The following is a 25,153-nucleotide window of genomic DNA, read 5'->3' on the forward strand; positions in this document are numbered from 1 at the left end:
GATGCCCCTAATACAAGCCTCAAACCCTTTATCTAGCCAAAAATATCCTCATTTTCCCTCTATTTTCGAGCCTAAACAACCCTAAGAAAAATCAGGACCACAAAAGGGTCAAGGGGACAGCATTGGAAGAAACAATACAGCCCACGTATCTGTGTTTGCTGACTGGCGGGTGCCCGCGGCTCTTGGGCGGGCGCCCACAGTACACAAAGATACTGGCCACATTGGCGGACGCCCGCAGCTTCTGGGCGGGCGCCCGCCACGCACGAACTCACTGCCATGATTGGCAGCCGCCCGTGGATCCTTGGCAGGTGCCCATGGCTCTGCCATGCACCAATCTGCTACTTGCAATTCTGCAAAGATTTGGCTCAGCCAGAAGACACTTAAATTCTTCCTAGAACTTTTTGCGTAGAGCGTTATGAGTCCTATGGGTCATTAATCTTGGTCAAAACGAAGGTTCCCGGCAATAACATACTTTGATCTTCAAAAACTTATCAAAGCGTCACTTTTAACTCTCTTTGGGGAACCAACCTGAAAATAGACAAAACACATGCAAATAAAGCTAAAATATACAGTATAACCAACTACTGAACTTAACTACTTCAAATAAGGGCGCTTGAATATGCAATATTCGACGCTTATCATTGGCAAGGGCTTTGAAAAATATTTTGTATGAAACATTGTAGAGGGAAATAGGCCGAAAGTTAGACATGATGGTGGGATGGTGAACTTTTGGAATAAAAACAATATTGGTGGAGTTGAGACACTATGGGAGAAGGCCACCCTGAAGGAAGGAATTATCCCAGGGGAAGATCATATTTTAGCATATCCAAATTAGATTGGAAGAACAGAGGAGTAAAACCATCAGAACCGGGGGCCTTATAAGGACCCATACTAGCAAGGGCGGCCCGGAGCTCCTCCATTGAACCCTCCCGCATTAAATCATGATTAATGTCATCAGTAAACTTAGGGATAATCATCCTCCAAAAATCAAGATCGTCGTGCTCGGGAATGGAAGAAAAAAGATTGTTGAAATAATCTTCCTCAACCCGGCGGATGTCATCCTTAGAGTCCATCCACTGGCCCCTAGAATCCTTCAGCCCCACAATCTCATTTTTTCTTCTACGGATTTGAGTTTTCCTATGAAAAAATTTGGAGTTCCTGTCGCCGTGATTCAACCAGTCAATCCAAGATTTCTGAAGCCAGAACAATTCTTCCTCACACCAAGCTTTCCCCGACTCGTGCTCAAGATGGAAACATTCAGACTTATTGTAACCACCGACTTGCTCTTTTAAAATCTGCAACCATTTCTCAAGCTTTTGGATCAAAACATAGGTATTATTGCATTTACCCCGGCACCAGAGTTGGAGGTCCGATTTACACTGAACCAATTTTTGAAAAATTCCCTGAAGTGGAGAACCCGGACAATAGAGATCCTAAGCCTTAACCACTGTGGATTTAAAATCCTCTTCCTGAACCCATCACGCATCCAAAATGAAAATTTCTTTTAACATGAGAGATGCTATCATTCAGACATAACAACAAAGTATTATGATTAGAAACATGGACGGTAAGATGATGAAGCATACAACGGGGAAAGAGCTGAGACCAGGGAGAAGAGCAAAGAGCACGGTCAAGCCTAGCCAAAATAAACTTACCTTGCTCTCGTATATTACGCCAAGTGAATGGAAATCCCTTAAAACGTACGTCTTGAAGAAAGCAATCTTGAATAAATTGCTTAAATTCTTTGAGCATCCACCCCTATTTTAAATGACCGCCTCTTTTTTTGTCTTTGTAAATTAGTGCATTAAAATCCCCCATGAGAATCCATTGGGTCCCAGCTAAAAATGAAGGCTATGAATATAATTCCATTGTTGAACCCTTTCATGCTCAGTACAAGAACTGTAAACACCCATAAAGAACCAAGGTTGGTCACCCCGGCCCCCAATAATCTTACAAGTAATTTGAAATTCAGTAAAATCAATAATTTAAATCTGTCATTCCTTGGAAAATAACAATGCCAAACCTCCCGTGCGCCCTACTGAAGGAACCACGAACGCTTCGTATGCACCCAACAACGCCCGAATCTTCTCAACACGATCACTAGCATTTTTAGTTTCAGAAAGGAAAATCAAAGGTGGAGAATGGAGGTGAACTAACCTCCTCAACAGGGAAACTGTCAGGGGGTTTCCCAAACCCTGACAATTCCACACCAGAACCTTCATTGGGGGGGGGGGGGGGGGGGTTAGGGCTAATCTAGACTGGCTACCACCACCGATTTGGATGAAGGGACTGTAGAGTCTGTCAAAAAACACAAATTGCCATCACTAAGTGCCGCCGCTTTGGGTTTCTTTGGTGCAGAAATCTGGGAGGGAGCATCGCCATTGGATTTCCTCTTATGACTGGACACCAAAATCGGTCGGAGAAGACTCCTTCTTTATTATGGCTTTACGCTTCCAAGACGTGTGTCCTGTAGAATTAGGAGTAACTGGAGTCTTTTGGTTAAACAAAGATTGCAGATGGGCTGGATCGGGCCCAGAAAAAGGAGGAGTCAAACCAGATATGGACTTGCATGGGTCATATGGACCCAGTTGAGCTCGGTCCATACCAGTAGCCGATCCGCTTTCCTCATAAAGAGAGGCCGCAAAATGGGCTGAGTCTAATGGATAATGAGGGGCTCACTAGGATTGGCCCACCCCTCAAGCCACTAGGAGGCAAGTCAGCCTCTAAAGCTGTGAAATGGGTTACACCATCATCATTTGCGCCTAGGGTTAAAGAGATATTCAAAGTCGCTGCACTGACCCCACCCACCAAATCAGACAGAGAACCTACCCCTATAGGCACATACATAGGTAGCACAGTGTCAGGCTCTGTGGCAGCTACATCAATAGGGCTAACCCCTAAGCTAGGAGAAGCTAAAATGATGGGTAGCATGCAAACTAGGCCTACTGAAGAAGAAACTAGAACTGTAGCTCGGTTACCACTATTAACTTCACCGGAGTTGAAAACTCTGGCCAGAGATGGAGCACCCGAGGGAGAGCTCTGGGATGTAGAAAAATTGGGAGACCCCGAACTTGTCTAGCCTTTCTTTAAACGACCTACATTACCAGAAGCTTTTAACCATGAACTGAATTCACGGTCATCGATGGGAGTAACTTCTCCGGGCATGACCGAACTTCATGGCCCACTCGCCCACAATTATAGCAGAGTGAGGGAAGATACTCATATTTGAATTTCATCCATTGTCGCTTACCCCCATGAAAGGTTTTCATACCGCGGCGAAAAGGTTTAAAGGAATCCACTTCGACTCGAATCCGCAGGTAGGGATGGCAATGGGGCGGGGTGGGGCGGGGATCTCATTCCCCATCCTCATCCCTGTTGAATTTTTCAATCCCCATCCCCGCCCCCATCCGCGCTTAAAATTTCACCACCACCCCCATACCTGCCCTTGCCCCCGACCCCTTATCCCCGTCCCCGCCCCATCGCCGACCCTGGCCCCAGCCAGATTAACATATATTATTTTAAAAAAAAAACATATTTTTTCTTATTTATATATATATACTAAATCTAATTTAGTAAAAAATTATTAAATATAAGGGTATATTAGTAATTTAACCTTTAATCGGGGTGGTGCAGGGCGGGTTTACCCCATCCTTGCCCTGGCGGATTTTCAAAACTTACCCCCATCCCCATCCTTGTTTACATAAAAGGGTCCCCATCCCCGCTATAAACGGGGTGGGGCGGGGCAAGGACCTGACGGGGATAGGGAATTTGCCATCCCTATCTGCAGGTAATAGCCTTGGAGACTCAAGTCCCGAACCTCAACCTTCTCCCAGGAGAGGAAGGAAGAAGCAATGTTACGGGCGACCTCGTCGGTGGTCAACTAAAGTGGAACATTAGTTACACGGATCCAAAAGGGAACATTGCGAAATGAGGTCGTATGGAACTCAAAATCCAGCGACCAAAGTTGAACTGAAATAAGGTCCCCATCGAAACTCTAAGGACGATTTCTTAAAATTCTATCCAGATCCTCTTCACAAGACAAAACAGACTGGAACATTTGGTCGTTGATATAATACATTTGGAGACTTTCACAACCCCATGCTTCGTTGAGAGCCTTACGCATACCGAAGAGCTTTAAAGGTTTGTCGGGAAAAAGCTTTCCGGCGAGACTGAATTCGCACCATTGAGAGCTTTCGCCGGCCACAGAATCAGCAATAACTAACTCTTGCTCTTCCTCTTCGGAGAGTTTACAAAACCCCAAATGGAAAGCAAGGTCGTCTTCCATAGAGATCAAAACTGGAAAAATCTCAGAGAGTCTTGACAACACAAGGAAAAAAGAGAACCAAACACCACCGGACAGAAGCCAATAGTCCTGTTCTAGTACCCCAAACATTCATCCATTGGAGAAGGAAAGAGAGAACCCTCTGTACAAGCTAAGGGAGTTTTTGTTGCAATTCAAGTCAAAGGGTCAAAAAGTTTGTGAGAGAATCTAGCCAAAGACATGATTCATCATCATCATGATATTGATCTCCATAAATCAGAATAGCATGGATCCAGTTGGATATGATTTCTTGAAAATGAAAACTTGGAACTTGAAATGATATTATTTTTGTCAAAACACCATTTGAAAAACACCATTTGAACTTTAAAGGTCCAACACCGTTTGAAAAGCTTGATTTAAGAGAAAGGATATTATTTTTGTCATAAGTGTCTATATATTCAGAGTTCAGTTCATTGCGATTTGCGGATATCATTTAAAGGTCCAATACAAGGTCCATGAGATCCTTCAGTAGCAGCTCCACTCTTCAATGTTTTGCACTTTTTCTCCTACTGCAAACACAAATACATGAAAACTGGTAAATATTGTGATAGAACGTGCATCTAAACAAATAACATTTATTTGAAGGAGTGGGGATAAGTATCAACATAATTAATAAGAACATATGCCAGAATAATTTCATTATCATTCTTACCTTTATGTCAAATGAATAAGTAAGCCAATATGCCAGATCGAACAATTTGTACCCACAAGTGTAAATATGTGTGCGCACGTGCACTGAAACAGTAAGTCACACATAGTTTATATATGAATTCTCGTTATACCTTCTAAGCAAATAAACTTATTTCTCCTTGAGAAAAATAAAATAAAGCATGTATGTGCTGCAAATAATATTTATACAGCAGCTGAACTAGAAGAGAGAGAGAGAGAGTACAGGGTAAAATGGGCATTATATTAATTGAGGATTTTTTTTGCACAAATTAAAAAGAATAGGAGTGTTTATTGCACACTTTTTTAAATATGAGGTAAAAGTATTATGAAAAGTATACTTTAGGGTTGTTTTTTATACTTACCTCTAAAAAATATAAACTAATTTCATTACTACCATTAATGTATCAATTTAACTTTCTTAAACTTATATAGTAAAATGCCCGTCAAAATCTGAGAGACAAATTAAAAAAAAGGGTAAAGTACATTGACACCCCCTGAGGTTTGAGGAAAGGACAAGCAGAGGAAGTTAGCATGTTTTTGGACAATGACACCCCTTCAAGTTTGAAAAATGGACAAAGAGACCCTGAAGATGGTGAATTGACCTTATTACCCTTTCAAATAAAATTAACATTTTAATTGACTTAAATACCCTTTGATTGAACCCAAACCCAAACCCGAACCCACCTTATACAGTTCACCAGAGGAGAGAGAAGGGAGATCAGATGGGTGGTGGTTGTGGCTGCGGTTGTAGTGGTGGGTGTAGAGAGTGGGGGAAGAGAGGTGTAATACCCCTAATTTTAAAAAGGATATTCTTGGTATTTAATGGTATTTAATTTATTATTTAAGTGCATTTTATTTGATTATGTGTCATTATTTTTTTTATTAGGTGCTTAATTGTTTTCTTTTGTGGTGATTTAATTTATTTCTTTTGTGGTGATTTAATTTATTTAAATGATATTTATTTTTAGTTATTTGATTGGAATTACTTGTTAGTGTTTTAATTATTTAAGTGGCATTAATGGTTTAAGTGTAATTGGTTTAGTTATTTGATTGGAATTACTTGTTAGTGTTTTAATTATTTAATTGGCATTAATGGTTTAAGTGTAATTGGTTTAATTATTCTATGTGTGTCTTATTTGGTTTAATTGGGTTTACTAATTATTATTTTGTTCAATTAGATTATTTGTTAAGTATTTAATGGTGAATAGGGTAATTAGGTAAATATATCTAACTAGGGTTTTAATTACAGTATAAATTAGGGTTTTATATTATAGCCGTCGTAGGTTTCTACGTTAATTGGATGGGCCGGTTAGGATTGTGAGTTGGACTTAAATTAACCTAGGGTTTAGGAAAACTCTATAAGTATAAGGTAGACGTCTGTGTAGGGTTTTTTTTAAACAAAGCACACGTTTTGTGGAAGTGGAGAAGGAAAAACGCAGTTTTTCCATTCTGCCCAGATTTCATCAAAGCTCCGATCCCGCTTTGTCCGTGGTCCGATCGAGCTGAATTTTGGAGGAGAGGTTACGACTCAGTGACGCCCAATCTGAACGGTGGAGATCAGAGTTTGACCTCGGGAACAGTGATTCGTACTCGTGAACAGTAACTGGGTCGCACAGGTTTTTTCCATTCTGCCCAGATTTCATCAAACATCCGATCCCGCTTCGTCCGTGGTCCGATCGAGCTGAATTTTGGAGGAGAGGTTCAGGACTCAGTGAAGCACAATCTGTACGGTGTAGATCAGAGTTTGACCTCGGGAACAGTGATTCGTACTCGTGAACAGTAATTGGGTCGCACAGGTTTTTTTTCCATTCTGCCCAGATTTCATCAAACATCCGATCCCACTTCGTCCGTGGTCCGATCGAGCTAAATTTTGGAGACGAGGTTCATGACTCAGTGATGCACAATCTGAACGGTGGAGATCAGAGTTTGACCTCAGGAACAGTGATTTGTACTCGTGAACAGTAACTGGGTCGCACAGGTTTTTTCCATTCTACCCAGATTTCATCAAACATCCGATCCTGCTTCGTCCGTGGTCCGATCGAGCTGAAATTTAGAGGATAGGTTCATGACTCAGTGTCGCACAATCTGAACGGTGGAGATCAGATTTTGAGTTCAGGAATAGTGTTTCATACCCGTGAACAGTAACCGGGTTTTGGAACTCGCCGGGATTTTTTAAGAGGACAACGTTGAAACTTTGAACAAAAGTTTCTGAGGCAAGATTCTATCCTTACTCTTTCCCTTAGGCTTCATACTCTTTGCACTCTTAAATGATTTCAGGATTAATGAAGATTAAACCAAACTAAAATGATATCTGTTTTGCTATGAAACTGGTAGTTACAGTAGTGTTGTATGCTTGTTCAACTTAGACTACGCATGTTTGTGGATGCATTGTGGTTCTGTGGTTCACGTTTTTCCTTACCACTACTAGTATAAATTATTGGAAGGATGGGTCTAGATGATAGCTATCTTAACTTCTGTAATAGCAACTGTTGGAACTTAAATACTAGGAGGATTTGAGTTTAACACTAGATCGGTTTTGTGGAACACTATAATTTGAGCATGTCTACATACATAATGTGAATATTATTTTGATGCTTACATTATCACAGTTAGTATCAACTGTGGAGGTTAGGATTTTGTGATACATACCCTACATATCTGTATGTCATTTGTAAGGTGTTAAATGGAAGTTTTAATTAATTCTGTCTTTATATCAGACTAAAGGGAACAACTTAAATTGGGCATGTATATGTTGTTATTGTGACCCTGTTTATCAATGCTTATTTTATCACTGCTAACATTGAATGTTGGATGTTGGAATTTAGTTGATATATACTTGATTTATTGGTATTATTGACTACTGGAGGATTGGAAAGTAGGCACCGGTATGGGATGGTGGCATATTAAGGATGTGTTTGGTTTTTAAAACAATACCATTACCCACCTACTTGGAATAAGGATGAGATTAACTAAAAGTTAAGTCCCGTGGATTTGTATTGTCATGGCAACTACTTGTTGAGCGGCAATACCAGGGATTTTGGATGGATTTTATATATGTACTGTTATGATGCCTCGGTATGAGCTTGAGCCTCAGGACCGATGACTAGAGAGCATATATGCATCGGGATGTGTAGCTGGCTACGATGGTTGGAGGTGTACCCTGTTTAGGTATAGGTACATATGCCCACTTCGTGTGTGCTTTAGCATGTTACCTCTATTCAGGTTGAGACCGGCCTGTAGTCCAGTGAGAGTCATTTAGTGTGACTATATATATATATTTACGGACTATTAGCTATTGTTTAGAATGTACATGCGTATCGAGCCTCTGTTTGAATTGTAGTAGTATAGAACTTGCGCGTGGGCCTGACCCACTTCTATTTTTCAGGTACACGACAGTTCCAGGCTTAGACGTGTTCGTGCTGAGCAGAGGTCTCTATTCACTCTTCCGACGATGTAGGGCTCTCTCTATAGTTTTATTTCTGGACGTTTATTACAGTTGTTCTATCTTCCGTTTGGATGTTTAATAGGGGTTCACTAGAGATGGATTCCCAAGTTGTAAACTGATGGAGTTTTGGAGTTTGGGTTTGATGGATTTTAATAATTATAATATTTTACGGATTCTATTTTTAGTTCCTTCCAGCTTTAATTTCATTTCTTAATTTATTTTGTATTCCGTGTTCATTATAAAATATTAATTGTTTGATATTCCCTCGGGTTTGGGCCTGGGCCTGATCAACCCGTGTCTCGGATCCGAGGGGTATCTCAGTTGGTATCAGAGCACTCCAGGTTCAAGTGTCTCTAGGATGTTTTCGTATTAAGTCTTCCGCGTAGCGTTTTCTCTTGAATAGAGCTTAAGTTAGGATTCATTGTATTCCTTATGGTTCGTATAGAAAGGGTACTGACGTCTGTCTTTTCTTGTTAATAGATGGTTAACACTAGAAATGGACAGAACATGCAAGGAATTAGGAAGGAAAGGAGAACGGCACGTAGGCAACAATATCTCCTACGGCGTCAGCAAATGGAGGAAGAGCAACAAAGGCTTGGGTTTCAAGATGACATGGATCAGTTTCAGGAGGAACAGGAGAATGTTCAACAGACTCTGGACCAGGTCAGAGATCCAGAGATTCCTCCTCACCTCAATGACCTCGTTGCTCGGGCTATAGAGGCTTGGGTAACAGCTGCACTTCGGAATCAGCCTCAGGTACAGCCGGCACCTGTACCAGCACCAGTGGTTCAGACGGATTCTTGGGGAAAGGCTAGGAGCTCTTTCACAAAGGGGAGTCCACCTGTGTTCTCAGGCTCAACCGATGCGAGAGCAGCTCACCAGTGGAAACAGGACATTGAGCGTCATCTTCGTTTGGTTCAGTGCACGGAGGTTCAGAAGCAGATGCTTGCTACTTTCAAGCTAGTTGGGGATGCACTACAGTGGTGGGAGTTAGTTACCACCTCAGAGGAGAGGATGACATTATCTTATGATGAGTTCAGTACTCGCTTTGATGAGAAATATTTTCCTTATGCAGTCAGGGCAGCTATGAAGACTGAGTTTCTAAGTCTGCAGTAGGGAAACATGACAGTGGCGGAGTATGAGCAGCAGTTCACACGCTTGTCTCTCTTTGCACCGGAAGAGGTGGATACAGAGGAGAAGAAGCGCAACAGTTTTGTCAAGTGACTGATGTGGTCTATCAAGAGAGCTATTACAGGTAGTCCAGCCTATACTACCTATGCTCAGGTGGTAGACGCCGCTCTACAACAGTATCAGTTGACTGTGGATATCAGACAGGCTCGTGGTGAGAAGCGGGGAGATAAAGACTCTACTAATCAGTCAGCTGAAAAGGGGAATGGCAATGGTCACCGATAGAATGACAAAGGCAAGTTCCAAGGACAACAGCCTTGGAAGAAGCACAAAGGTGGTTCAGATGCTTATCGGAATGGGGCACCTATTCAGAGGCAACAGAATGGGGGACCACAGGCAGGACAGGGTCAGCCATAGGCTAACCGACAGAGGAGGCCATTTGGTACTTTCCAGGGTAGTTGTTACACTTGTGGAGAGTATGGTCATACCACCAGGCAGTGTCCTAAAGCAGGACAAGGACAGGGACAGAGACAGTATGTGCAGCAGGGACAGAGGGCGCCAGTGCCTCTACCAGCTCCACAGGTTCCACGGATTCAGGGACAGACACATCTGGCTTTACCGGCACCGCCGCAGACTCAGGGACAGACACCACAGTAGTTGCACTATGGCAGGGTGTATAACCCCATGCCACAGGATGTTCAGGCACCTCAGACTATTGAGGGTAAGTTTCTTATTCATGGTTTGCATGGACGTGTTTTATTTGATACGAGTGCTACACACTAATTTGTAGTTAGGACTTTTGTTGCTTTGTCTGGGATGAGGACGAGGGTATGCACTAGACCTCAGGGTATTTCTACACCATTGGGTGATACAGCTATTATACATGAGAGTGATGGGCCTGTGACACTTGATATTGGCAGACTCAGATTTCTAGCTAATCTATTGGTCCTGGACATGCACACTTATGATGTGATACTTGGGATGGATTGGTTGTCTCACTACCATGCCCAAGTTATTTGTTGTGATAGATCTATTATTTTTACCATACCTGGTCAGGATATGTATGTAGTAGCTATGCCACGTTCTAAAGGGGGAGGTAGCACCTATTTGTTCCATGTGGAGGAGGAAAATGAGGAGGGGATTACTGTGTCATTGGATAACATACCGATTGTACAGGATTTCCCGAATGTATTTCAGGAGATTCCAGGGTTGCCACCTAGTCGCGAGATCGATTTTGTGATAGACTTAGCTTCAGGCACTGCGCCTATTGCTAGGGCACCCTATAGGATGGCACCGGTAGAGATGAGAGAGCTGAGGGATCAGATTCAGCAATTACTCAGCCAGGGTTTTATTCGTAGGAGTACATCACCTTGGGGAGCACTGGTTCTGTTTGTAAAGAAGAAGGATGGTTCGCTTCGTCTGTGTATAGATTACAGGGAGTTGAACAAGGTTATGATTCGTAACAAGTATCCTTTGCCCAGGATTGATTACTTGTTTGATCAGTTAGAGGGAGCCACATATTTCTCTAAGATTGATCTGCGTTCTGGGTATCATCAGCTGAGGGTCAGGGAGCAGGATGTTCCTAAGACAGCATTTCTCACGCGATATGGTTCTTATGAGTTTCGAGTTATGCCGTTTGGGACGACTAATGCACCTGCAGTATTCATGGACTTAATGAATAGAGTCTTCCGGGCTTATTTGGATCAGTTTGTTATTATCTTTATTGATGACATCTTGATCTATTCTCGGTCGGAGGACGATCATGCTAGACATTTTCGCATAATCTTGCAGACGCTTCATGAGCACCAGTTATATGCCAAGTTTGAGAAGTGTGAATTTTGGCAGCGGGAGGTGAAATTTCTGGGTCACGTGGTGTCAGAAAAGGGGATAGCAGTGGATCCGGCCAAGGTTTCAGCGGTGGTTGAGTGGGGATAGCCTACATCACCTACTGAGATTCGGAGTTTTCTCGGTTTGGCAGGATATTACAGGAATTCATCCAGGGGTTCTCCAAGATACCAGGACCACTCACTCATCTGACCAAGAAGGGTGTACAGTTCGTGTGGGATGAACACTGTCAGCAAGCTTTTGATGAGCTGAAAAAGAAGCTGACTTCTGCACCGGTTCTGGCTACTCCGCAGAGCGGGATAGAGTATCTTGTTTACACGGATGCTTCGTTGCAGGGTCTTGGATGGGTATTGATGTAGGAGGAGCGACCGATTTCTTATGGATCTCAGAAACTTAAGCCTCATGAGCTTAATTATCCAACACATGATTTGGAGTTGGCAGCAGTGGTCTTTGCCTTGCGTATTTGGAGGCATTATCTGTTGGGTGAGTCCTTCAGATTATTCAGTGATCACAAGAGTCTGCAGTACTTGTTCACTCAGCGGGAGCTAAATATGAGACAGCGCAGGTGGTTGGAGTTTATAAAAGACTATCATTTTTCTATACAGTACATCTAAGGAAAACGAATGTAGTGGCGGATGCACTCAGTCGCCGACCTATTGGTAGTCTTTCTGCTCTATTCACTACTGAGTGGAATGCTTTAAAGAGTGTGGATGAGTTATCGGATGCTTTTATGGCTTGCATGGTGGTTACACCTTCCATCATTCGCAAGGTTTTACAAGCACAACTCACCGATCAGCAGTGTGTCGACAAGGTCGCAGAGATAGCTTCCGGAGAGGTTCCATTCTACTATGTTGGGGCTGATGGAGGTTTAAGGTACAAGGGACGGTTAGTGGTACCTTCTGCTGATAATTTGAGGAAGGATGTGATGACTGAGACTCATCACTCTGAGTTCTCTGTTCATCCAGGAGGCGATAAGATGTATCAAGATATGAAGCGGCAGTTTTAGTGGGTAGGTATGAAGAGGGACATTGCTCTTTTTGTTTCTCAATGTAGTACTTGTCAGATGGTTAAGATTGATCATCAGAGGCCGCCAGGAGCTCTACAGTCACTACCAATTTCGGAGTGGAAATGGGAGAGCATATCTATGGATTTTGTGGAAGGGTTGCCAAATTCTTTCAAGGGGCATAATTCCATATGGGTCATTGTGGATAGGTTGACCAGGTCAGCTCATTTCTTGCCTATTTGCACTGACTACACTTCGGAGCAGTTGGCGAGGCTTTACATTTCAGAGATTGTGAAGCTACATGGCATTCCATTGTCTATTATATCGGACAGGGATTCGAGCTTTGTATCTGGATTTTGGAAGAGTTTTCAGCAGGCTTTAGGTACGGAGTTACACCTTAGTACTGCTTATCATCCTCAGATTGACGGACAGACTGAGAGGGTGAATCAGATTATGGAAGATATGCTTCGGTCGTGTGTTCTGGATTTCAAGGGCCACTGGGAGGAATATTTGCCACTTGTGGAGTTTGCTTATAACAATAGTTTCCAGAAGACTATTGGTATGGCACCATTTGAGGCATTGTACGGTCGACCGTGTCGGTCACCTGTTTGTCGGATGGAGGTTGGAGAGAATCGATTCTTAGGTCCTGAGTTCATCAAGGATACCTCTGAAAATATTGCTCTTATTCAAGATCGCATGCGTACTGCCCAAAGTAGGCAGAAGAGCTATGCTGATCGTCGTACTCGGGCTTTGGAGTTTCAGGTGGGGGTCAGGTTCTACTCAAAGTGTCTCCTATGAAGGGTGTTATGCGCTTTGGGAAGAAAGGGAAGTTGTCACCGCGATTTGTTGGTCCATTCATGATTACGGATCGCATTGGAGCTGTTGCTTATCGGTTGGCACTTCCGGATACTTTGGATCGCGTCCACAACGTGTTTCATGTTTCCATGTTGCGGAAATTTCTTCGAGATGAGGATCGGTATCAGCATATCGATGTTGGGGAGATTGCGTTGCAGCCGGATGCAACTTATTTAGAGCCACCGTGTCGTATTGTCGACCGACGAGATCAGATTCTTCGTAATAAGGTTATTCCTTTGGTTCGTGTTCAGTGGAGTCATCACAATAAGTCTGAGTCCACTTGGGAACGAGAGGATGTCATTCGCTCACGGTTTCCTGAAATATTAGAAGAAGGTAAGAGTGAATTCCGAGGACGGAATTCCTTTTGTTAGGGGGGAAGAATGTAATACCCCTAATTTTAAAAAGGATATCCCTGGTATTTAATGGTATTTAATTTATTATTTAAGTGCATTTTATTTGATTATGTGTCATTATTTTTTTTATTAGGTGCTTAATTGTTTTCTTTTGTGGTGATTTAATTTATTTCTTTTGTGGTGATTTAATTTATTTAAATGATATTTATTTTTAGTTATTTGATTGGAATTACTTGTTAGTGTTTTAATTATTTAAGTGGCATTAATGGTTTAAGTATAATTGGTTTAGTTATTTGATTGGAATTACTTGTTAGTATTTTAATTATTTAATTGGCATTAATGGTTTAAGTGTAATTGGTTTAATTATTCTATGTGTGTCTTATTTTATGTGTGTCTTATTTGGTTTAATTGGGTTTACTAATTATTATTTTGTTCAATTAGATTATTTGTTAAGTATTTAATGGTGAATAGGGTAATTAGGTAAATACATCTAACTAGGGTTTTAATTACAGTATAAATTAAGGTTTTATATTATAACCGTCGTAGGTTTCTACGTTAATTGGATGGGCCGGTTAGGATTGTGAGTTGGACTTAAATGAACCTAGGGTTTAGGAAAACTCTATAAGTGTAAGGTAGACGTCTGTGTAGGGTTTTTTTTAAACAAAGCACACGTTTTGTGGAAGTGGAGAAGGAAAAACGCAGTTTTTCCATTCTGCCTAGATTTCATCAAAGCTCCGATCCCACTTCGTCCGTGGTTTGATCGAGCTGAATTTTGGAGGAGAGGTTCACGGCTCAGTGACACACAATCTAAACGGTGGAGATCAGAGTTTGACCTCAGGAACTGTGATTCGTACTCGTGAACAATAACTGGGTCGCACAGGTTTTTTCCATTCTGCCCAGATTTCATCAAACATCCGATCCCACTTCGTCCGTGGTCCGATTGAGCTGAATTTTTGAGGAGAGGTTCATGACTCAGTTAAGCACAATCTGAACGGTGTAGATCATAGTTTGACCTCGGGAACAGTGATTTGTACTCGTGAACAGTAACTGGGTCAAACAGGTTTTTTTTCCATTCTGCCCAGATTTTATCAAACAACCGATCCTGCTTCGTCCGTCGTCCGATCGAGCTGAATTTTGGAGGAGAGGTTCATGACTTAGTGACGCACAATCTGAACGGTGGAGATCAGAGTTTGACCTCGGGAACAATGATTCGTACTCGTGAACAGTAACTGGGTAGCACAGGTTTTTTTCCATTCTGCCCAGATTTCATCAAACATCTGATCCCACTTCGTCCGTGGTCCGATCGAGCTGAAATTTGGAGGATAGGTTCATGACTCAGTATTGCACAATCTGAACGGTGGAGATCAGATTTTGAGTTCGGGAATAGTGTTTCGTACCCGTGAACAGTAACCGGGTTTTGGAACTCGCCGGGATGTTTTAAGAGGACAACGTTGAAACTTTGAACAAAAGTTTCTGAGGCAAGATTCTATCCTTACTCTTTCCCTTAGGCTTCATACTCTTTGCACTCTTAAATGATTTCAGGATTAATGAAGATTAAACCAAACTAAAATGATATCTGTTTTGCTATGAAACTGGTAGTTACAGTAGTGTTGTATGCTTGTTCAACCTAGACTACGCATGTTTGTGGATGCATTGTGGTTTTGTGGTTCACGTTTTTCCTTACCACTGCTAGTATAAATTATTGGAAGGATGGGTCTAGATGATAGCTATCTTAACTTCTGTAATAGCAACTGTTGGAACTTAAATATTAGGAGGATTTGAGTTTAACACTAGATCGGTTTTGTGGAACACTATAATTTGAGCATGTCTACATACATACTGTGAATATTGTTTTGATGCTTACATTATCACAGTTAGTATCAACTGTGGAGGTTAGGATTTTGTGATACATACCCTATATATCTGTATGTCATTTGTAAGGTGTTAAATGGAAGTTTTAATAAATTGTCTTTATATCAGACTAAAGGAAACAACTTAAATTGGGCATGTATATGTTGTTATTGTGACCCTGTTTATCAATGCTTATTTTATCACTGCTAACATTGAATGTTGGATGTTGGAATTTAGTTGATATATACTTGATTTATTGGTATTATTGACTACTGGAGGATTGGAAAGTAGGCACCGGTATGGGACGGTGGCATACTAAGGATGGGTTTGGTTTTTAAAACAATACCATTACCCACCTACTTGGAATAAGGATGGGATTAACTAAAAGTTAAGTCCCGTGGATTTGTATTGTCATGGCAACTACTTGTTGAGCGGCAATACCAGGGATTTTGGATGGATTTTATATATGTACTGTTATGGTGCCTCGGTATGAGCTTGAGCCTCAGGACCGATGGCTAGGGAGCGTATATGCATCGGGATGTGTAGCTGGCTACGATGGTTGGAGGTGTACCCTGTTTAGGTATAGGTACATATGCCCACTTCGTGTGCGTTTTAGCATGTTACCTCTATTCAGGTTGAGACCGGCCTGTAGTCCAGTGAGAGTCATTTAGTGTGACTATATATATATATATTTACGGACTATTAGCTATTGTTGAATTGTTTAGGATGTACATGCGTATCGGGCCTCTGTTTGGATTGTAGTAGTATAGAACTTGCGCGTGGGCCTGACCCACTTCTATTTTTCAAGTACACGACAGTTCCAGGCTTAGACATGTGAACGAAGGTGTTCTTGGAGGATGAAGGTGTCGGTGAAAGGAGTAACCAACATGTGAACGAAGGAGATGGTGAACCACTCGTCGGCCGGTGGTTAGAAGGTGTGGAAGTAGTGTCATGGTCGGGTCTGGGTTTGATAGGTTTACAATATACATATAGATATATATATATATACATATATATATATATATATATATATATGTATGTATGTATGTATTGGTGTAATAAATATATAAGGGTAAAAGAGTCATTTAAAAGTTTTGATATTTTATAATTTAAATTAATAAAATATTAAAGGGCAATCTTGACTTTTTACAAAATTTAAGGGACTGTTTGGATCAAGTTTTTGACCAGGGGATGTGATTGTCCAAAAATAGGTTAACTTGTATCCACTTGTCCTTATGCCAAACCTCAGGGGGTGTTTGTGTACTTTACCCTAAAAAAAAATAATGTATACATTTGATAATTCATTCATTATTAATAAAATAAAAAATAGTAAAACTCATTTTTTTAAAAAAATTAAATTTTTGATAAAAAATATTTATTTTGAGACAAATGGTGGTGTTTGAGGTTTGAGAGTCTGTCGGCCTAATCATTGCCTAATGGTTTAAACCGGGCCAAACTCAAAATATTGGGATTGACGGTTTATCAACACGAACTCACTCAACACGAACTCACTCCACTCGTTTGTTTACGAACTAACGTAGATAAATTATACATATGCATATCATAATACAGTAATTTATAAGTAGGGCTGTAAATGAGGACAGAGGCATCGTCGCATTCCTCACTACGCATCCTCATCCGTACCCTGATTCTGAGAGCGTATCACCATACATCCATCATTCTTTTTTCCATCTGATTGTTTACAATCTCTGTGCTCTATCACTAAATTGTAACGACAAGCTCCAGCCCAAATGGGTTCAATGCCCTATTCTTCAAAAAGATACGGCCTATAGGCCATGATGTAACCAAAGTCCATTAGCCCCACCTCCCTCAATGAGTTTAGCCCATATATCATGTTGGTCCTACCATTTACAATTGCATCCAAGAAACTAAAGCCCATTACCTCACATCATTGGGCTTTCAGAGTCTGCCTTATTAGGCCAAACTTAAGCCCATATTTCCTCCCAAAATTGGGCCGTCACAGTCTGCCTGATTCCGAATCTAGTGAAGCTTTGCGGCTTTGGCCCCCACAACCTCACCCTTCACAAATTCAATACCTTCAACATAACTATTGTGTTAGCATTGAAGGAGATGACGAAATTGTGCATTTCCTCCTACTGCTTCAAAATTCCATTAAACCGTTCCTTCTCTATCACCCTAACAAAAATCACTCTTTTTCACAGGTTTTGCATCCCCGTTGCTGCACTCATCCATCCTACCTGCAGCTCTCGATCACCGACTCCGAATGCAACCTTCACCGGTTCAGATTTTGAATCATTATTATTACACCATTTTTAGCTATATCCACCTCTTTAAAATCCAAATGTGAAATAGCAATTCCATTGTTCGATGAAATGTCAGATAGAATTGTTTCACACTTTAAACAGGTGTTGTAATTACATTGGAACACATCTTTAATTGAGGATGAACATCAGGGCCCAATCATTGCATGTGCTTCCAGTTGCGAATTTATGTCATGGACTTGTGCATGTTCAATAACTGTTGACTGGTTTGATGCTTCAAGTGTTTGTGTATGATATTGTGCAGTTGACATCTATCATCAGAAACCAGATGATAGTTTGGAGCACAAAGAAAATTTTGAAAGAGAAACAGAGAACCGGCAAGGACATCGAAACTGGGAAACATTTTATTTATGTTAACGCCTTCAGCTTACTCATACATACACACAGTACGTACACACTTAACCCACTCATATACATATATGTATACATATTATGTCAAAACCACCACAAAACCCCAGTTGTAGTAGCGGCTGCTATTTATACCCTTAGCTCACAGAGGCGCAACCACACCAGCTGGGTCCACTCCAGCGGCAGCACGCACGCTCTCACGCATCAGCCCGACCCTCCTGCTCCTGCTGCTGGTGAGGTCCCCTGAAGAAGAACTCTTCGTTTTGGTTCCTGAAGATGGCTTCCACCTCTCTTGCCGGTACATTGAATGCCAACTCCTTTGCCTCTCTCTCCATCTGATTTATTATGTTCCTCCTTCCTGTTATAGAGACACATTTGTACAAAAAAAAAACTTATTCAACACGTGTTTCAAATTTAATTATTCAAGAGTATATGAGTTTTAATTATACCTGCAAGAGGGAATTTCTCGTTGTTACGTGCATTGATCTCAAAGCAAACGAGCTGTAGATTCTGGTTTTTGGAAGCAACAGCAACCACCGGGTGGCCGGGAGGGACTATGAAGACGGAGCCACGCCTTAGAGGGGCGTGGACCCTCTGGTAAGTAGTTGGGGAGCCCCTCTCGCCTTGTTGCCGCGGTGAGCCTTCTCTTTCTTCTCTTTCCCGTGGTGAGCCTTCTCTTCCCTCACGGCGGCGTTGACTCTCCGAGGAGGAGGACAGGTGTGGACACGCCATCTCAATGTATCCCTCACCTTCCACCACCGTAGTTATCTTTGTTGACCTTGAGGAGTACACTGGAGCTGTCATGGCCCCCTGCACACAACACAACCAAATTAATCCTCAGATTAGTACTCCCTCCCTCTTTATACATAGAATTAAGATTAGTCGGAAACAAAAACCGATCAAGAGTTGGATTTAAGAAATTGAGAGAGAGTACTTGGGTGATGTTAGCAAAAGAAACGGCAACGTCCAGTTCTTCAAGATGCCTACAATCTCTAGCATCAACTTCATAGAGTTGTCCATATTGATTGGATTGTGTTGGACGCTTGTTGAAGAGGTTGATTGGGCCTCTTGATTCACCTCCAAACGGCCAGATTCCACCTTCCTCGTGGCGGCTCAACGCCCTGATTTGCTCCTCATTCGCTTTCACAATCACTCCCTGTTTCTGCTGTCCAAACAGCCTCTGCAACCTCTCTCTCCTCGTCTAATATTTCACACACACGCACACAGATTTAGTAATTCTAGCTATATATATATTGAAACTAATAAAGACATCTATATAGACTACATATTTGACTTACATTCAAAGCGGTCTCTAGTATCTCATTGCTGAATGCCCTGTAAAAGGACTCCGGGTTTTCGCCTCCTGCCCCGACAAATACCTACATATATCACAAAAAATAATTTAACATGAGCGCCATATAAGATTCTTGTATATATACACACACAATTTATATATTAATACCTCAAATTCTCCGGGAACAGATACAGGCTTGAGGAGCTTGATTAAGACAAGTTTCTGGTTGTTGTCTCTGTTGATCATGTAAATAGTAGTCCCCGCCGGAATCCTCAAGACATCACCACATCGAAGATTAAAGCTGTCCCTCTTGTCCTGCCTCACCAAACTAATAGTTCCTCTTCCTGCAATAAATCAATTATCCACATAAAAACTACCCACAAATCATAAACTATCAGCCAAAAGAGAATATATATATATATATATAAACACATACCCCTTGCAACAAAGAAAACGGCTTCGGCATCCCAGTGGTTCGGGACTATGAAGGTCTGAGGATCAGCTTCAAGAATGGCCAGTCGATAATTCACGATGCCGCGAAGGAGTTCGGATCTGTCTGTGAATTTCGGAAGGAGTCGAATTCGGCCATGTTGGGTCCTGGCTCCTGTGATGAAATGCTGGTCCTCGAACAGATAAGGGTGTCCTCTCTGTCCTCTTCGCTCTCCTTGTTCTCTCTCTTCTTCCTCTCTCTCACTACCTTCATAATTACCCTCTCCCCTCCCTCTTCCTTCTTTCTCACGCTTGTACTGTTCTTCGCATTGTTGGTGGCACTGCGATTTCTCCCGCCCCTCCAGTCTCCGGTCACACTTCCTCTCGCATTCCCTCAGCCTCTCCTCCGGTCTCTCCGGATTCCACTCATCATCGCCACGGCCACGGCCACCACCGCCTTCTTCCCTCTCCCTCCACTGCCTCCGACATGTCTGCTCGCATTTCTGTCTCTCATCAGATTGCTTCAGGTCCTTGCACTGCTGCTTGCACTGCATCAGCTGTGGGTCATCTTTGGCAAAAGAAAGAGTTGCAAAGAGAAGGACGAGAGAGAAAAGAAAGAAAAAAGGGAGCTTCACTTTGAACGCCATTTTCATAACAAGTGACTAGAGTGAGTGAGAGTTGTGGATATGAAGAAGGTGAGAGATATAGGTAGTGTTTATATAGATCGTAAGCCATGTATAAGATGGGAAGATAGGGATGAGAAGGGGACACGTGAAGGCATGCATGAGGATTGAAGGTGAGTGTCCACCTTACGTGTCGGTTCAATGGCGTGGGCGATCGCCGCGTATGAATAAGGACAAAAATGTCAAGTGCGTGACTGTGTGTGTGTTTTTTTCTTTTTTTTGTAGTGTTGCGAAGTAGGGGTTGGAGAGGATGAGGGTTCTTGAGGCCTCGGTGTCGAGATTGACATGCACTACGACGCGTCGTCGATTATTGACGCCAGTGTCACGTGACAGTACGGATTTTCATATGGGATGATAAAATATGTTGGTACTTGGTATTTGGTGAAGAATAAAGAGAGCTATGTGACGAAGGCATGCAAGTATTAGTTGTACTTACATGCAATTCTTAGCTGGATAGGGATAATTATTTCGTTTTCAGGGAAAAAAAAATAATTTTAATTTTTTTTTTTCGTTTTTGCTCATAGATATATATTTGTGTGTGTGTGTTTACATTGTATAGATATATCACATATTATTAGATAAGCATCGAAAAATGTCCACCAATTTTAGGAAAAAATTTCTTTCCGCTAGAGTATCATCTTGTCACATAATGCGCGCAGCAAAAAATAATGACGTATTTATTTAAGGAATAATCATGTCATTAAATTTTGTTCTCTCTCAAATGTTAGGCGCAAGAATATGTATCATTTCATTGAACTTTCTATATATTAAAGCAGTTATGTTGTATCATTGTATGAGCAAATTAATTATGTGAATTTTTAGCTAAAATGATATATATTATGTATATATATACACACATACATATTTGTTCATATAATTAGAAAAAAAAAAATGAAATAGAGGATTCCACTTTCTTATATTTGATATGTATTGACCACTCAAAAATAGTAAACCTAACAATTTTGCCTAACTATTTGGTGTAAATATATATCCATTGAACTACATTAGAACATAATTAATAAAGAGAGACCGTCCTCTAATTAAAGTGTATTTCAAATCAAGACACCTACTTATTAAAGGAGGATAAAAAATTCGACTCTTAGTAAATAAATAGTGAATTACTTTTAACTTAAAAAAAAAAAAAAATTGTATTTCAAATATGTACTGCTTTTGCAGCTTTCATTGATCTAATAAAATGATACAATTCATACAACATTGTATTTGAGGGCTCACTCAATTAAGCCGCTTGAGCTCTATCATTAATCATGGCTCTTGAAAACAATAAAAAATAAAAAATAAAAACAACTTGGCACTGGAAGAATTATATGATATTCTTCACAATAACTTTATTGTAGCCTAGTCTTGTACTCTCCCTCTCACCAAGTGATGGGAGCAACTGCGTCCTCCTAGATCTTCTGTCTAATTCCTCATTTGATTTATTTTATCTACACCACATAAAAAAAAAAAAAATAAGGATTATATATATATACATATTTATTAGATTAAAGGTGAAAAAAAAGAGCTATTTAATAATTTCTGAACATGTGATTTATGTCAATTCCCTAATACATTAACTAAATCATAACTATTTGGGATTTGATTAAATACAATTTAATCATATGCAAATCTAATATGATAAATAAACAAAAAGGTCCAAATTTGATGGATATTTATTTTCTTTATAAGTAAAATTGTGTTAAATGGGATTTAATGTAACAAAATACAGGGTAGGCCGAAAAAAAAAAAAAAACAGAAGGCCCAGTTGATTCAACTGGGCCACTAAATTTAAACATCTAAGGCCCAGTTGAAGTTGGCACAAGTTTCTCAAGGTAACCCTACTTCCAAAGGTTAGTGGACACAATGAAGGGTAATGTCACCAAAAGGAAGAATAATGATAAAAAGTCTTTAAGGTCAGGACAAATTCGACTGAATTTATATAGTTAGAAGTTGATGTTATAATAATACCGTCAGAAGTATTAATAACATCATAATAACGTCATCTTACACTTATATAAATTAATCAAAGTTGTCCCACTTTTAAATTCCAAATCATTATCTATAAAAAAATGGTACAAAATAAAGTGTTGCCAATAAAAGACATGAAATAAATCTAATATTTAACACTTTAACATTTTTGCACAAAGTGCTAATAGAAATCATATCCTCCAAGGCACAAATTCATCAATTGTGTGAATGATAGCAATGAACTACAAATTTGGTTACTCATAGAATCATAATCATACACTAGAGTGATGATGCTGAAATTGAAAGACTAAGATAGCCAACTAAATAACACCAAAGAATTATCCGTGACATTAATATTTATTAATAACTTTTCTTTCAGGTTATGTTTGCTGATAGAATTAAATTTTTTTTTTAATTCCTAGGTTCCAATTCTTTGCAGCCGAACACAATCTGAATTTATTTATGAGCTTAGTTTTTGGTTTCGTAAAGCATTTTCAAGTATATATATATATATATATATATATATATATATATTATATGCACACACTAAAATTAACTTACCAGTAAATTCTTTTGCTCCACACTCGGTGTCGCACTTCATTTCACAGAAGGTGAAGCCGTTGCCACCGTCAAGGCATTCCTGCTTGCAAGGGCCGTAACATTCCTTAAAATCCTTAAGCATCTCGCCCCACCCTTCGGCCTCCGGTACGTGAAATGCTGCAACAACAACAATGCACATCACCAACATTGTAACAAGCTTCTTCGCCATTTTTGGTTTTCTGTATATTCGTCTCAACTTTTTTTTTTCTTTTCTCTTTCTCTTTTAGGGTTTCTTTGGGACACAATTAATTTGATGGAGGAGGAGGAGAACATGGACAAGGGAATTTATAGGGTATGATAGCCATGTTGTGGGTGATGAACCTAAAAGAATGGGACAACTAATGGTCTAATTTGTAAAGATTTTTTTAATGAAATGGTTTAGCTTGAAATATGGGCTAGTGTATGAACAAGATTAGTCCACATTCCGAAACCACAAAACCAAGTGAGATATGGTCCTTTTTGTTTTTTTTTTTCGTCCATTAGATTTCAAAGATTTGAAATGAGAATTTATTTTTTCCCAGATGTTTTTCACATCTCCACATTCTTATATACTTGACACAATTATTTATTTATTTATTTATTTTTATAACGTGGATCTTTTGGGCATTCGACACTTAAAGATGTCTAAACGGTCTTACAATTTACATTTTATGTTCTCCCAGGAGACCTCAATGTTACTATAAATTGGCTCTCCATGTCCTAATTTCAGAATTAGGGATACAATTTAAGAGAAATGAAGTACATTAAGAAGAAGCTTAAGAGAATCAAAGTAAAATGGAAGGAATCTATAATAGGACCATGTGGGTGACTGTGCCTTACCTATAACAAAAAATCATAATAATTAAATGATTTGGGTTATTTGTTAGACATATGTTATATTTTGTTAAATAATTTTATTTTCTTGTTCTTAAGGGGGTTTGAGGAAATTTAAGTTTATTGGCTAATGAGTTCAAGACTGAGTTGGATTTGTCGAGGATGATTTATAGATGAAAAATTATATTTAGGCTAATGAGTTAGACCTAAAACACTAATAAAAAGCTTATCTACCTTCAGATATGTTTCAAGTAGAACTCATATTTTTCACTTAAAACATATATACTATCTAATATGAAGCACCAAGTTTAAAAATAGTCAGTATAAAATAATATCAAATATTAAGTTGATTTGTATTTTATTTTTATTTTTAATTCCAACACCCCGGGTAGGGAGATGAATGATGATGGCTAATGACTTGTCATTTGAGATTTTTTTGGAGGAAAAACTGGTGGATTTGAAGTTAGTATTTTTGGGAGCTCAACTACCTTAACTAACTTTTAAATATACGTAATCTTATTATTGATTTGACCTAAAAGATGGGAGTTCGAAGTTAGGAATGCTTGGCATGTTAGTAAAAAATCTGTGATTTGTCCTTTATAAACCAATGCAATTAATGACAAGTACTTTACAACTGATTCTATCACTGGTCCCATTTAACTTATATTTTAATGGGTTTTATTTAGATTACCAAACCTTTAATAATCTATATATATCAAGCAATGTGTCACACACACATTAAATCATTAAACAACCCTTCTCTGCGCGCACTTACTCAAGAACTGATTCGTTTGAAAGTTGGCCACCCAAATACACCAATCTGTTTGTGTCTCTTCTGTACTAACCTTCATATTTAAACCCACATCCTTCTCTTCCCTCCTCATCCAAACATCAAATTTCCAACCCAAAACAACATATTTTCCCTCTCCCACGAAGTCCCAAACTCACTAGACTTTGTGACAATTTTGGGTGGCTTGAAATCTCATACAAAATTTAATGGCTTCTAAAGGGATGGAGAGTGGTCTAGTACTAGTCCTTGTTGTCATGCTATGGAATGAGGCTGCTGCTCAATCCGGCTGCACTAGTGCGCTCATGGGCATGTCCTCCTGCCTGAACTACGTCACAGGAAATTCATCGACGCCATCATCTTCATGCTGCTCGCAGCTTGCTGGCGTTGTCAAGTCGCAGCCACAGTGCCTTTGCTCAGTGCTCAATGGTGGTGGTGGTTCACTGGGAATTAGTATAAAT

At 40.2% G+C, this 25,153-nt stretch overlaps 2 protein-coding genes across 2 annotated transcripts; both read right to left on the reverse strand.

Moving 5' to 3' along the window:
- Positions 1-18,095: 18,095 nt before the first annotated feature.
- LOC132306905 (vicilin Cor a 11.0101) lies at positions 18,096-20,544 on the reverse strand. The gene is made up of 6 exons (XM_059804497.1): positions 19,852-20,544; positions 19,584-19,759; positions 19,420-19,500; positions 19,056-19,322; positions 18,571-18,931; positions 18,096-18,479 (listed from the first exon to the last, which is right to left on the reverse strand). The coding sequence occupies exons 1-6, from the start codon at positions 20,495-20,497 to the stop codon at positions 18,319-18,321; spliced, it is 1,692 nt and encodes a 563-aa protein (XP_059660480.1). The 5' UTR covers positions 20,498-20,544; the 3' UTR covers positions 18,096-18,318.
- Positions 20,545-21,673: 1,129 nt separating this feature from the next.
- On the reverse strand, positions 21,674-23,334 carry LOC132310230 (major pollen allergen Ole e 6-like). Its single transcript, XM_059808430.1, has 2 exons — positions 23,054-23,334; positions 21,674-21,972 (listed from the first exon to the last, which is right to left on the reverse strand). The coding sequence occupies exons 1-2, from the start codon at positions 23,259-23,261 to the stop codon at positions 21,947-21,949; spliced, it is 234 nt and encodes a 77-aa protein (XP_059664413.1). The 5' UTR covers positions 23,262-23,334; the 3' UTR covers positions 21,674-21,946.
- Positions 23,335-25,153: the final 1,819 nt, after the last annotated feature.

This window comes from Cornus florida, unplaced genomic scaffold (assembly GCF_030987335.1).
Source record: "Cornus florida cultivar Cherokee Brave unplaced genomic scaffold, ASM3098733v1 CherokeeBrave_3.0.0_Hap2_Chr05, whole genome shotgun sequence".
In the NCBI taxonomy this organism is placed as follows: Eukaryota; Viridiplantae; Streptophyta; class Magnoliopsida; order Cornales; family Cornaceae; genus Cornus; species Cornus florida.